This window comes from Pseudorca crassidens, chromosome 10, assembly GCF_039906515.1.
Source record: "Pseudorca crassidens isolate mPseCra1 chromosome 10, mPseCra1.hap1, whole genome shotgun sequence".
NCBI classification, from domain to species: Eukaryota; Metazoa; Chordata; class Mammalia; order Artiodactyla; family Delphinidae; genus Pseudorca; species Pseudorca crassidens.
Window position 1 is genome coordinate 92,041,769 of NC_090305.1, and position 15,431 is coordinate 92,057,199.

General features: G+C 39.1%; 1 protein-coding gene across 12 annotated transcripts in view; it reads left to right on the forward strand.

The window, feature by feature from the left end:
- The window catches only part of CHL1 (cell adhesion molecule L1 like), a 197,039-nt gene that overhangs the window by 142,603 nt on the left and 39,005 nt on the right, over nucleotides 1-15,431 (forward strand). For 9 of the 12 annotated variants that reach the window (XR_010947129.1, XM_067755229.1, XM_067755232.1 and 6 more), the window contains 2 exons: nucleotides 2,017-2,201; nucleotides 9,028-9,192. Coding sequence is in view for 11 of the 12 variants with exons in the window: in XM_067755229.1 (XP_067611330.1) it covers nucleotides 2,017-2,201; nucleotides 9,028-9,192 (350 nt within the window). In the remaining variant the exon portion in view is untranslated. The remainder of the gene's footprint in view (nucleotides 1-2,016; nucleotides 2,202-9,027; nucleotides 9,193-15,431) is intronic. The other 3 variants (XM_067755230.1, XM_067755226.1, XM_067755228.1) reach the window with 1 other exon arrangement.

Genomic DNA, 15,431 nt, shown 5'->3' on the forward strand with positions numbered 1-15,431 from the left:
GGATTAAGCAATATATTTTCCTTCAAAAATTTATTGTTCTAGTGCTGTTAGTAAATGCTTATTAAATTTAAAAAAAAGAAAAAAATTAGCAAGGATATCGCTGGATGTTCTTGCAATGGTATAGATGTGTCCTTAGATGAATTATGTCTCATAGTCATATGATACTTACAGATAATCATTTTATCCTGTTCTTTCAAAGAATAGGTATTAGAGGATCAGACTGGTTTCCAAGGCCTAACCAAAAAAAAAAAAAAAAAAAAAGATTTTACAGCAGGTGAGATGCTTGTACTATTAAAGCATGGACTCACGAAAAACTCCTGATTTGGAGCAACTGAGGTCCAGAGCACCCTGTAATTTGGCAAATGGCCATTTTGACAGATGGAGTGCAAAGCAAGCAGTTAGGAGGCGTGGGTTATGCATCCTGTTGGGTGGTGTGCTTGGGAAGCCACCGGCTAACATACTCTCACAACTGCCTGTCTGAGCATCATTACTGTTTCCTGCAGAAGTGTGCCATGGACCGTAATCCTGGTAAAATAAAAGGTAGTGGTTCCAGATCCGTAAGGCTGATAAGTACTTGAGCCTCGAGGGAAGGGGAAGAGACTAGCTGTGTGTAAAAGACCTTCATCTTTACCTCTCATATTTTTTGCATAATAACTGAATTAGTTTAACCACCTCCTAACAATACAATTTAAGATAATTGACACAGACAATATGAATTGTTCAATTATTAACTAGTAACTAAGTTCCCTACAAGCCTATATTCCAAGAATACGTGGTTAGAAAGGAAAAAAAAAAGAGTTGGAAAAGCACAAATAAAATAGAACACATTGATCAAAAGAACAAGTTTAGTCAGGCAAATTCAAGTTCTAATGTGTCATTTATTACCCCAGTGACTTTAAGCAAATTAACTTCTTGAACTTGAGAATCCTCACTGGTAAAATGATGATAATAATGACCACATTTAGAACATACTCAATAACTTTCAGGTATTAATGATAAAAAGAAATATACTGGGAAGGAAAAAAAATCATCAGTAAAAGCAACAAAAGTGTCTTCCACTCAGTCATATAGCCCAAGTGAAGAGGAGAAAAAAAAAAATCTATCACTTAAAATCAGGCATCAGTGTTTTCCACATCATTTTTAAATCACAAAAGTCTAGAGGGTCCCACTTCTCCCAATTGTCTGGTTTTCATGAGATGGGATTTTTCTGTTTTAAACGCAGCTGGCTTGATTCCTCCTTCTTGTTTTCTACCCAAATATGGTGGAAAAATGTTACTGTGTTTGTGTGTGACAAGTTATCAGTCTGGTTATTGTTTTGTTCTTTTATCACGTGTTTGTTTTGATTGGGTGATCTAATCTTTCTAAGCAAGGGAGATTTGGTTCATTCCTCTATTGGTGTATTCCCCATCAGGGTGGAAAGCTACCTGAGTGGCCAGGTCTGTGCTGCAGAGCCCACCTTGCCCTATAATGAGCTATTCCTTGTTCCAGACAGCACGTTGGGCCCCTACATCTGAGTCTTATTGTCCAATATCAGCTTCATAAGGATTAAAGGGGGTACCACAGTTTCCCGCTGCTCGCTGTTGGGCCTTACTTCATCATGTTTTTCAAACTCTTCTAGGGAAGAGGGCCGTTATTTCTGGCCCTTTCAAACCACCCACAGGGAGATAGCACGCTTGAAAAATACCTTGTAATATTTCTACAGGCCCAGTAATCTGTCATTCATCTAACCGTATCTATTCAGCACTTACATGGAGTTAGCCCTCTCAGTAGAGGAAATAGAGGATTTCTGAGGAAGCAGCTTAGTGAAGGAGCTTGCAATGAAAGAGACTTGATGCAATCCTGATGTTCACCATGGATGGTGGTGGGCAGGTCTGTGCACTGGGAAGCCTGATGTTTTTCTGTGGAACTCTGAGTGCAGACCTGAAAGCACCACAGTGAGGGATGTGTCCTGTGGATTTCTTTACTTTTTATTTTTCACTTAAAATAAATGTTTATCATTTATGTATTGTTTCACAGACCAACTCCACAGGTTGATTGGAACAAAATGGGAGGCGATTTACCAAAGGGAAGAGAAACAAAAGAAAATTATGGCAAAACTTTGAAGATAGAGAATGTCTCCTATCGGGACAAAGGAAACTATCGCTGCACAGCCAACAATTTCTTGGGATCAGCCATTCATGATTTTCATGTTATAGTAGAAGGTACGTTTCCCACGTTGATTTATTTTTCTTCTATTTAAAAAAAAAAAGGAATCCATATGTAGTTGATCTCTAATGCATATATGTTAAAACAGCTAAGCTGTTTCAACTTTTAATTCTAGAGAAAGCAATGGAATATATTACACTTCAATTAATCAGGTTTGTCATTTACCCCACAAAGCCACATAGAAGGGACAAATGACAAGAAAAGATCTCTGGTTAGGGACTGAACACAGATGACTTCCACTGTTTATTTGAATAGTCACTAAACCTAATCTCCTATATCACCATATTATGAGAAGAAAAATTTATTTTAATATACATGTGACACTGCATAATATGAAATCTTAAGTAAGCCTTACCATGGGAGAAAGTATGATGATGGGCCTGGAAGAGACCTTGGACTTTCCCAGTCCTGTCATTAACGTCCTGTGTCCTTGAGCAATTTACTTCACCTTTCTGAACCTCCATTTCTTCACCAGTGAATTGAGGGAGTCAGACAAATTATTGTCTTAGTTCTTTCTTATCTTGGGGTCCATATCTTGAGTTCAGATGATGTTTAATATGTTACTAATGGGGAAAGAAACATAGACAGTATGGTGTAAGTGTTATTTCTCTGTCAAAAGGTCCAGGAAAACACGTTATATTCAAGTCATCTTTCTGTAAACAAGCCTTTTGAGCAATAGAAGTTGGGCTCTTGTTCATTGTACTCATAGAAATAAGTAGGTGATGATGTCACCATTTAAAAAGATGGTAAGCCACAATATGTAGACAGCAGGGTTCTGCCTGCTGGGCAGATGTAAAGGTTGCCTAGTCATCCTGTGAATTTGATGCAGACTATTTTCTGTGCTTCTGATCACATTGAGGTTTCTGTGTATGGTTTGGTTGACTGTATTGATCAAATTAATGGGATGATGACTGCATTTGTACTTATTTAGTGCTGTGTGGGCTTAACTATTGAAAGGAATGGTCTCCTTCAGGTTTCCGTTTAGTGAACTGGTGCTCTAAGGCTTCCATTTTTATTCCAATAAAGTTCACCTCTTAAAGCTTCATTTTGCACAAGGAATGCCTAAGTAAAGGCCCACAGTTTTAATTAGTGGAAAAAAAAATACTCAGACACAAATTATATTCACAAGTAAATGTTAAGATAAGTTGTAATCATGCTGCTGTTTGATTGGAAGAGCAGTGTATTTCCAAGACCTCTCTCAACGTGTGTGATTGGTTAAGTTAGGAAGAATGAAGAACCAAAGATGAGAATATCATTTCCCTTAGTTCCACACAAGCGAAACCTGTATAGGAAGGAGAAAGCCTAGTATTATGGATAAACAGCAACATTTGCCGACAGTGACATATTCCTCTGACATTAAATTATTCACTAAGAAATTCAGAGAGGAAGAGTTTGAGAGATTTATTTTTTTTCTCTAATTTTAGTCATCGTTTGATGCCTCTACATAATATGGCTATACCATGCAACAGGGGTGTGTTTCTGTAACTCCTGACCCCGCCCCCGCCCCCGCCAGCACATACCCAGGAACCAGACAGGTCTCACTGTTAGCTGCTCGTACTCCGAATTGCTGACTATTAGAAATCCTTCCAGATGGCTGGAACATTGCTACGGTAGCTGAATATTTTAACAATCTGGCCATGGTTTTCTTGACTAGAAGACTGAAGCTTTCAAAAGAACTGCAAAGGTTGCAAAAGGAAAAAATAGATCAAGGATGTAAAATTAATTACACAATTTAAAAGGTTGACTATAGGACTCCAAAGGAATATAGGTTTCCCGAACAAATTGTCCTCACTATTCATAAAACAGCTATTAGCACTATTGAGATGTAAATAATGTTTTTATGAGGAACATTTAATCCTTTATCCTTAATGAGAAACTACTAAATGAGCCCTCAGTTGTATGTTTTAGGAGTTTTTCTTCACCCATGCGAGTGAAAAGCAAACTGAGCTCAAGAAGTCTTTTTTCTGTTAAGTGTGAAAGCAGTAAATATATCCTTCATTAATCATATGGACGGATGAGTTCACTTTCATTCAATTTTCTTCTGCCTTGCTGCACCTTCTTCTTTCCCTTTCTTTGTGTCTTGCTTGGAAACTCAAATAACAAGGATTAGCCATATAGGAAAAGAGCAATGTTATTGTGAACTTTGAAAATCTAGCGCATTCTGAAAACACTCATTGTGCTTAAGTAAAAGCATGTATTTTACTGTATTCTCTATATCTGTGATACTTCTTCTTTATTACTAAACACAATCAAACTCTGTAATTTAGGTTACAACATTCTAAATAGGAAAACAAACTGCACTTTCAAATCCTATAGTATGTATAAGCAACAACAGCCGGGATGTCTTGCTGAGGCACATCTATCCTTTCTAGGAATCCATGGTCTAAATATATTACACATTCAATGAAAAGAGATCTATTAAAATGGCATCTAAAACTGTCCAAATCCAGAAATCAAAGTATGACCACAGTCCCATTTCCACTGATTAAATAAAGTCACGGTACAAAAGTTTACAGCACAAACATTGTTATCATGTAAGGCTTTTGAAACTTAGTAAGTATAATAGGAAAGTATTTATACATAATTATATACCCATAATTTTACTGCATTTTAAAAAGATGTTATGAACTCAAATGCAATTCAGTCACTGATCGATTTAAGAAAGCCTCATTTTCAAATAAATTTATTTCCAGAAAGCTGCAATGAAACTCAAGTTTGCTGAACCTAATAATTTTTGATTTGTTAGGATATACATACTTTATAGAAATCTGTTATAAGAAAATAACCTGTGTTGTATGTTTCATAGGTACCAAATTTCCTGTTTTATTTTGCTTTCTGTCTAGTGAAAAACATCTCTAATTAGCTTGCTTATCACATTCTACATGTTCAGACATTTGCATCTCAGTTTTGAGCAGTGTGAGAGAAATTTATCATCTTATTTTTTAATTTACAATTATGACTAAATGAGTAAAGTTTCAACATAAGTTGCTTTCATCAGTTACCATAGCTAACATTTTTTTTGTTTTGTTAGTTTGGTTTTTTTTTTTTTTTTGCGTTACGTGGGCCTCTCACTGCTGTGGCCTCTCCCGTTGCGGAGCACAGGCTCCAGACGCGCAGGCTCAGCGGCCATGGCTCACGGGCCCAGCCTCTCCGGGGCATGTGGGATCCTCCCAGACCCGGGCACGAACCCGTGTCCCCTGCATCGGCAGGCGGACTCTCAACCACTGTGCCACCAGGGAAGCCCTCATCAGTTACCATAGATTTTAGGATAATAGATAAAAGACTGGGGTTCAGTGATGTTGTTTTCTCTCAGAGTTTTCCATTTTAATCATTCTTCTCTCTTGAGCCCTTTTTTCATCCTTTCGAATAGATCTTACCTGTCAGGAATAGGGTTGCATGTTCCAACCTCTGGAAAAATCTGTTCTCTGTCCCTGCATGCCCTTAGCCTCACTTCAGCCACCAGACGTTTCCTATCCTGTACCCGTGTCCTCAGGCTCACCATGCGTCCTATTGTCAACAAAGTAGCAACGAGGTAAATATGTTCAATCAAGGTATGAAATTATGAGATTGTGAATGACCAGAAGTCAGTGATTCCCTCCTGTCCAAGGCCCCTTCCTTTTTCTCTATGCCTTTTTCACTGGAGTCTTTGGGAATCAGTCATTTCAGTTCAACTGAAAATTACCCCACGAGCATCTGTTCTCATTGTGCCAGTGTCGGGGAGAAAGAAATTTTCCTCTTTCCTTCTATTTTGTTGTGGCTCATCTAAGAATTAAATTGACATGAGACAGATTAACAGGAGAAAATAAAACAAAAGTGTAATAATATGTATACATGGGAGAGAGCCAGAAAAACTGAGTAACTCACCCAAGTGGCCCAAGCCTCATCTTAAATACCGTCTTCAGCTAAAGACAAAAGAGGATGTTTGGGACTTCAGAGGGGGACAGGACAGCATCTCCAAGGAAGACTGGAGATGGTAGAGCAAGTGTTTGGTACGCAGATGTTTGCTGGGCCACAGAGTGGACTCTAATCTCTAGGCCCTGCAGAGCTCCCCCTACCACAACTGGCCCATGTTCTTGGCAGGTATTTCTGTAGTAGCTCTCTTCCAGAAACAGGCTTTCTAGCTAAACTATCTTAGGCGGTTAGCAGGGAGGTCAGAGTTTCTTCCTGAGTCTTTTGGGCCTTGATTATTTCCAGCTCAAAGTAATCTGCATGCCAAAGAAATATTTTGGGGTGGCAGATTTTGTTCGCTTATACAAAGCAGAGGAGTCATCAGAAAGAGAACAATTCTGCCCTGGTTCTTCAGAGATCACTCTTCTGGTGATCTAGTCTAGGTGCTCTCACTACGGATCCCAATTGTGAGATTCTCAGTCTGGGCTGGAATTGAGAGCAGTGGCGTGACAGGCCCAAGAAGAAGATGCTCTGAAGAAGACAGGCTTGAAGTCCCTTTCACATTGCATGGCCAATTCTACCTTTGCTCAGGAACAGATTAATTCTTCAGAAGAAACAGGGATGGGAAGCATAACAACAAATTTTCAAACATTTATAAACAAAGCTTATGAGAAAGGGTTCAGGTACAGTTTAACGATGATTTCTAGTGGATACGCAAAACCTCTTGAGTCAGTTGATAGCTGTTGCAGAAGCGTGGATTTCGAAGCACAGAGTGAAAGTTGGTAAAGCTATTTAGCCTTGGTTCCTACCTGTGATCCAAATTAGTGAAATAGTAATGAGTTAGAAATAACACCACGTTTACTTCGGAGTCTCGGTGCTGATCATCCAGTAGGTCTGCAGGTCCATGGAAAGGCAAGAACAGAAAGTGGGGCTTCTTTTCCTGGTGACCCTGGGCAAGTTAGATGACTTCTCCAAAGCTCAGTACTCCATCTGTAAGGTGAAATGGTTGGATAAGATGGTCATTTTAAGGGCTTCCCTGGTGGCGCAGTGGTTGAGAGTCCGCCTGCCGATGCAGGGGACACGGGTTCGTGCCCCAGTCCGGGAAGATCCCACATGCCGCGGAGCGGCTGGGCCCGTGAGCCATGGCTGCTGAGCCTGCGCGTCCGGAGCCTGTGCTCCACAACGGGAGAGGCCACAACAGTGAGAGGCCCGTGTACCGAAGGATTAATGAAATTTGTAGGATGAGAATAGAAATGGAAATCTTGATTTTATTTTTCATAAAGATTTAGGGAAAGGTCATAATTACATGGTATCCTTTATTATTTTTATTGAAATATTTTTATTGAAATATAATTGACTTATTACATCATTTGTTTCAGGTATACAACATAATGGTTTGATATTTGTATGTATTGCAAAATGATCAGCACAATAAGTGTCATTTTCATCTATTACCACATAGTTACAATTTTTTTCTTGTGATGAGAACTTTTAAGATCTAATCTCTTAGCAACTTTCACATAAACAGTACAGTATTATTTATCCGTTATAGTCACCATGCTATATATTATATCCCATCATCTCCTGTATTTTTACATGTTCTGAAAGCAATAGTCTTAGTTTTCTACTGTGAATAGGAAAAATTTCGTGTTTTTTCTCTAACTCAAATGTTTAATTTCACTGTGGTTATATGAAAAGACCAAAAGAAAGTAACACTCACATAAAAAATGCAGACAAACACACAAAAGCTAAAACCCTTCACCTCGGAGGTCATGTGCGGTTTATAATTTGGACTACTGCATTTTAAACTTAATGACTAAATATTTACAAATTGTAGATTATGAAGACACATATATAACTTGGAATTTAACAAGTCCACACCCTGTTGAATAATTACAAAGCCATGTCTCTTGTTTGGACTTAAACTTGCTAGGATATTTGTATATTTTTGTTTTCCCTGGTGAATTTATAGACTTTTTTCCCCCACATAATCCCTCTTTTCCTTAAAAAATTGTTTAAATGACATTTTTCATCTTATACATATATGTATCTTAAAGACTTTCCTTTTTGACTAAAAATAGAAATCCAGAAATGTCTTAGGGAAAATAAGCAACACTTGATGGGAATTACTACCTACCGGTATTGTGCAATTTTCTCTGAAATCAAATTATCCAAACCATTCACGCTCTAATATGAATCTTTTCTTCACTCCTGACATAGTAATATACTTAAGGTGACAAAACATGACAGTAATGTTTGCACTAAAGAATGTCTCCTTCTATACTGAAACACACCACTTAGAATTATAAGATTGGAGCGTTAGGGCATAGAAAGATACAAGTGTATGATTTAAATCTATCTTTTCCTCCATTGTTTTGAAGGCAAAAAGGTAAATATTGGTTTTGGGATTCCTTCTCCCACCCCCTTGCAAAAAAAAAAAAAATTCTAGGAAGTAATGTCTCCCAAATTCTTAAGATAGATAATTACATATGGACAGATAAATGCTATAGAGTCATTAATTAAGAAATATTTTAAATAACGGCTGAACATTTTAATTTCATTAAAAAATATTCAAAATATATTTCTTGAATATGAGCCATTTTAGATGCCTTGCACTCAATAAACTTCACATGTTTACCCCTCCTTCATTTTCTGTAATGAGATAGATACTCGTGTAGCTAAATACAGTGACTGTAGGTAACTGCTTTTAGTGTGTTGATTGTATTACACATGCTAAGATTCCAGATTGCAACACACACACGCATAAAAGCACATAACCACACACAAACCTTATTCCAGGCAAAAACAATGCCCATCTTGCCTTAGAGAACATTTATGAAAAACAGCTAGTGTGAAACACTTTGTTGTGTCTGCCATCTGCTGGTGCATACTAGAAATACAGCCCTTAACATTTTTGGACCTTCTGTGATATAGAAAATGTTGATGAGCTCTTCAGTTTATCTCCAGAGCCCCCTCGCTGGACAAAGAAACCTCAGAGTGGCGTGTACAGCACTGGGAGCAGTGGTATCCTGTTGTGTGAGTCTGAAGGAGAACCTGAGCCCGCAATCAAGTGGAGAGTCAATGGTTTCCCAATTGAGAGTAAGTGAAAACACCAACTGTGAGGCACTGCTGAAGGCAGTGGTTTGCTGGGACACAGTGTTTAGACACCCTCGTTATGGCTAAAGTGGAGTTGGTAAGTGGCTGGACTGACAAGACAGGTCTAACCAGGAAATCCAAAATTGCATCTTTCAAAGCAATTTGATTTATGCTGAGATTTATGGAAAAGCCATAAATAATATTTTTGGGGCTATTACGTTAATTATATAAAAATAAGGTTTAAAAAATAAGACAACTGAGTGATACAGAGGATGCATCCAAGGAGGAAGGTTCCTCTCCCTGAGAAGAAACAGCTACAGGGACCTAGTGGTTGAGAGCACAGGCTGGAATTTAGGACTTCCCTTGGATCCAGGCAACAGGAACTCCTCACTGGGTTCTGCTCGTTACAAGGACCTGCTATGGCATGCCTATCTCCGTGATCTGAGAAGTCCGCAGGGCCAAAGTGACATGCAAAGCCTGAACCTGGCTCACTGCAGGTTCTCGACAAAGCTTCAGTAACCCAAGACCAGAAAAATCCCCTGCGCGGTCAGCTCTGAGCCCTTCCCACATGGGCTGGGCGTGGAAGAGAAGGGATGGACCAGGGCTGAATGCCTAATCTCCCTACTCCACTGTGTTGCAGCACAGAGCTCCAAGAAGTCCCAAATCCTCAATTTGAACCTAGAGCCCTGGTCTTTTTTTTTTTTTTTAAGATTTTTTTGATGTGGACCATTTTTACAGTCTTTATTGAATTTGTTCCAGTATTGCTTCTGTTTTCTGTTTTGGTTTTTTGGCCGCAAGGCATGTGGGATCTTAGCTTCCTGACCAGGGATGTACCTGCATCCCCTGAACTGGAGGGCCAAGTCTTAACCACTTGACCGCCAGGGAAGTCCCGTCCCTGGTCATTTTGAATGTCTTTGTTAAAGTAGGATAATAGAACAGATCTTATTGGTCAATTGATCAGCTTGATTTAGAGCATTTATAATATGGAGACATATGTGTGTTGATTCTATTAGTTCCTTTGCCCTAGACCCACTCGTATCAGGGCAGGCATCCTGGTGACATATAGACCTGGAGTCCCAACTAGGCTGTGCACCTAAGCTTGGGGAGATTCACTAAACAGCTGAAGATCATACAGCTGGGAATCTCCTGAAGCTTAGGTTTTCAACTGCAAAATGGAACTAATGGTAGTTGGTTGTAATTGAAAGAGACCGATGGAGTCTACCAAGTAGGATATTACTTATCTGTAGAACATTGTGAAAGTTTATAAACTCTGGATCCAGAGGGTCTTTGTTTGCATTCAGGCTGTACCATTTACTAGCTGTGTGATTTGGTGTATTACTGACCCTCTTAAAACCTGTTTCCTCATCAGTAAAATGGGGATGAAAATAGCACCAACCATTGGGGATTTTTATGTAGATTAAATGACACACACAGAGAATGTTTAGCACAGTGACTGCCATGCAAAAAGCACTTCCAAAGTATTGTTTACTATTGTTTTCACGTAGCAAACACTCAGGAAGCCTTAGTGCTCATTGTTATTTTTGAGAAACGCATCTGTTTCATTTTTCTTCGTATGACAATAGGTACAGTGTCAATGATAAGCAAATACTAACTGAACATATTCGATGATGAGATTGAAAATTAAAATGATAGTTATTTTAAAATATCTATTACTCACACAAGCTTATGACTGTTAATCTAGAAATTGTCAAATAACAGTATGACCATATCTACTTTCTCAGCAGATAACAACACAAAATCACTTTCAATTCTGTCTTGTTATAGCTTTCAGAAGAAAGAATGTGCCTACTTATTTAAAATACAAATACTTTGGCAAAACAATGAACAGTTCTGAAAATTTTTTTCTTTCCTTTTTTTGATTGATACATAACGAACATGCATTATATTAGATTCAGGTGTACAACATAATTGTTTGTCATTTGTGTATATTGCAGAAATGATCACCTCGGTAAGTCTAGTTAATGTCTGTCACCTTACAGAGTTACTGAATTTTTCTGCTTGTGACGAGAACTTTTAAGATCTACTGTCTTAGCAACTTTCAAATATGCAATACAGTCTTAATAACTATTACTGCCAGGCTGTACATTATACCTCCATGACATTCGTTTTATAACTGGAAGTTTATACCTTTTTACCCGCTTCATCCATTTGGCCCATCCTCTGGCAACCACTAACTGTTCTCTGTATCTATGAGCTTGTTTTGTTTTGTTTTCTATATATCACATATAAGTGAGATCATACAGTATTTGTCTTTTTCTGTCTGACTTATGTCACTTACAATAATGCTCTCAAGGGTGATCCAGGCTGTTACAAATGACAGGATTTTTTCATTTTTATGGCTGAATAATACTCCATTGTGTGCATATGTGTGTGATATATATATATAGATAGATAGATATGTATCTCACATTTTCTACTTTTTTTTTTGCTTTTGTGAATCTGTCTTGTTTTTATTTATTTATTTTTTAACTTTTCATTGTATATTGGAGTATAACCGATGAACAATGTTGTGACAGTTTCAAGTGCACAGCAAAGGGCCTCAGCCATACATATACAGGTATCCATTCTCCCCCAGACTCCCCTCCCATCCAGGCTGCCGCATAACGTTGAGCAGAGTTCCCTGTGCTCTACAGTGGGTCCTTTTTGGTTGTCCATTTTAAATACAGCAGTTATCTCACATTTTCTTTATTCATTCATCTGTTGATGACACCTCAGCCCTCATTATTAGTTTCCTCAATTTGAGACATTTTTCCTCATCTCTTTAGAGAACAGAATAAGAAATGAAAAATAAGACTTCAGGTAAATCAGAAATGAAAATAACTTTTGTTTATAAAGAATGTTAAGGGTGCTAAAACAAAAAATGCAGATTCTCTGGAACATAGAATCATAAAATTTTATATTTGAATAGCATTTGGCTGTTTACGAAGAACTTTCACGTACTGCCTTGTCCCCACATGAGCCTTTTAAAGGGAGTACGATTATTCATATTTAACAGATTGATTATTTCATTCAATAATATTTATTGAATGCCTTCTTTGTGCCAGGCACTGGCCTTGTTGCTTGGGAGATAGCAGTGAATAAAACGGACAGTCCCTGCTCTCATGATTTGGACATTCTAGTAGGGAGAGATAAACAGTAGACAAATAAACACATCAATGTGGTAAAGTGAAAACTAGCTGGGGAAGGGGTGGGTGTAGGAGAAGTCCAGGACCTAGAGCTGCTCTCCGATTTTAAGATAGTACTAGTAAGATCCTTGTGGTTATTTACCTTGGAGTAGAGATCTGAAAGAGAAGAGTGATGCAGCTATGCAACTACCTATGAAAGAGCTTTCAGGGCGGAGAGGTCAGTGAGTGTAAAGACCTGAGGTGTGTTTGGAGTGTTGAGGAAAAGCAGGGACTGCAGTATGGCTGAAGCCAAGTGAGTGAGGAGGGGGCAGTGCTGGGAGAGATTAGTCCGGAGGTGCAGGGACCACATCATATGTAAAGGGGAAGGTCCAAAAGGGCGCTTGGGATATTATTGTGAGTAAGGTGGGCAGCTCTTGGACTATTCAGAGCAGAAGAGTGACAGGATCTAATTTATTAACAAAGAATTTTTCTGGCCTCTGAATGGAGAAGCAATTGTATGACTCCAATTAGGAGCTGCCTAAAAGATACTGGGCTAGATTGGTAGTAGTAACAGGTAGGTTATGGATTTATATACAAAATAGAGCCAACACGTTTGTTGATGGGTGAGCACATCAAGGCTGAAGACAAACTAATGCAAGATAGCACAGCTGAGTAATGGCAGACCTAGAACCAAAGCCACATTTTTGGAACCCATGTTCCATGTTCTTTCCACAGCTCTCCTTGCTTCCCTGCCAACAGGTCATAACCATTTATAATTGGGATGTTTGATGACAGTGGATCACTAAAGGGTTTGAAATCTCTTTAAGCTTATATTTTTAGCAATTACATATCCTTTATATAGAATATTTGAAAATTAAATCAAAATGATTACTATTATTGATTACAAGCCTAACCTTTTTCAAATACTTTGCATCCAATATTTCTGAGCCTCCTAGTGGGCCCTGCAAAGGAGATAATTTTATTCTTCAGGTTGTAGATGTGGCAAATGAGGCTCAGAGATTACATTACTGACTTGATTGAGGACACAACCCAAGTGAATTTAGAGCCATAAATGGAACTGAAATGATTAATTCCGGAGCTGTAGTTTCTCTCTCTATATTGCATGTTTGCCCTTTGAGCTGACGAAAGACAACTTAGGTCAGGACTAGTGGTTTTTGTTTGATAAAGAATTTTAGAATTTTTCTAGAATTCTGGAAGCTCCTGGAAGTCTGTATGCCACAATACTCTGCAGTTTCCATACCTATCCCAGAAGGCATCCTGGAGCAATGTTTAGTTACTTGTCACCCAAACAGGAGGCCATAGTCTCATTTCTTCTTTTTGTAATGCTATGCAGACTCAGTTTACCATGGGGCACATGGTATAAGAACTGAACAGCATGATGGGGTTTACTCTGAAATTTGTTAAATTCGAAGTAGGGTGTGAGAGTACAGGATGAGATCAAAGACACAATTCTTTTTAACGTTAAAAAACTTGTAAGAGCTACTCATCTTGATGCTTCTTAAGAGATACATTGTCCTACGGTGTTGTATCAAATTTCTATTGTTGCCATAACAAGTTACCACAAATTCAGTGGCTTAAGACAGTGCACATTTATTATTTTACAATTCTGTAGGTTGGAAGGCCAACGCAAGTCTCCCTGGGCTTAGATCAAGGTGTCAGTGGTGCTGTGCTTCTTTCTGGAGGCTCTAGGAGAGAAACCCGTGCCTTGTTTTCTCCAGCTCCTAGAGGCTGCCCACATTCCTCGGTTCACAGCTCCCTTCCTCCAACTTCAAAACAGCAAGGTTGCGTTTCTCCGACCATCCTTTCGTGGTCACATCTCTCTTTGGCTGTCCATAGCCAGGAAACGTTCTCTGGTTATAAGGAGCCTTATAATTCCTTTGGGCCTCCTTGGATAATCCAGGATAATCATCCAATCTCAAGGTCCTTGACCTTAATCACATCTGCAAAGTCCCTTCTGCACCATAAGGTAAAATGTTCACACGTTGTAGAGATTAGACTGTGGCCATCTTTCAGGGGCTATTTTTCGGCCATGGGTAAAATGCCACCCAACGAAAATGTTTCAGTCATTCCAAGAGATACTTACTGACTGCCTCCTCTGTGATAGCTGCTCTTTAGGCACTAGGAACATAGTGCACAACACATAGACAAGGTCTTGCCCCCGTGGAGCTCACAGTTAAGTGTAAAGATGTATTTATTTCTCACTCCCAGAGGGAAAAATGATGTATAAGAATTTAAAAAAAAAAAAAAAAGGTTCTGAAGAACCTAGGGGCAGGACGTGAATAAAATAGAGAACAGACTTGAGGACACGGTGAGGGGGAAGGGTAAGCTGGGACGAAGTGAGAAAGTGGCATGGACATATATACACTACCTAATGTAAAATAGCTAGCTAGTGGGAAGCAGCTGCATAGCACAGAGAGATCAGCTCGGTGCTTTGTGACCACCTAGAGGGGTGGGATAGGGAAGGTGGGAGGGAGGGAGATGCAAGAGGGGAGGGGATATGGGGATATATGTATACATATAGCTGATTCACTTTGTTATACAGCAGCAGCTAACACACCATCGTAAAGCAATTATACTCCAATAAAGATGTTAAAAAAAATCTTCTATTTTATTATGTAATATTCAATGTTTTCTATGACCTAAAACTTAGCATCGTCACTTTTTCTTTTTTTTTTTTTTTTTTTGGTTGCATTGGGTCTTCATTGTTGTCCGCAGGCTTTCTCTAGTTGCAGCACGCATGGGCTACTCTTCATTGCGGTGCGTGGGCTTCTCATTGCGGTGGCTTCTCTTGTTGCATAGCATGGGCTCTAGGCGCGTGGGCTTCAGTAGTTGTGGCGCACGGGCTTAGTTGGTCTGTGGCATGTGGGATCTTCCTGGGCCAGGGATCGAACTCCTGTCCCCTGCATTGGCAGGTGGATTCTTAACGACTGCACCACCAGGGAAGCCCATAAATGAAAAATTTTAACATTTGTGCCCCTTATTCAACATTCCTAGCTAATATGTTTCTCTTCCCACTTCTTGTTTGTAGTTTCAGAGCAGGGCACGTGCTTTGACACATGGCCAAATGCTGTGGGAATGGGGCTTCCCTGGTGGCGC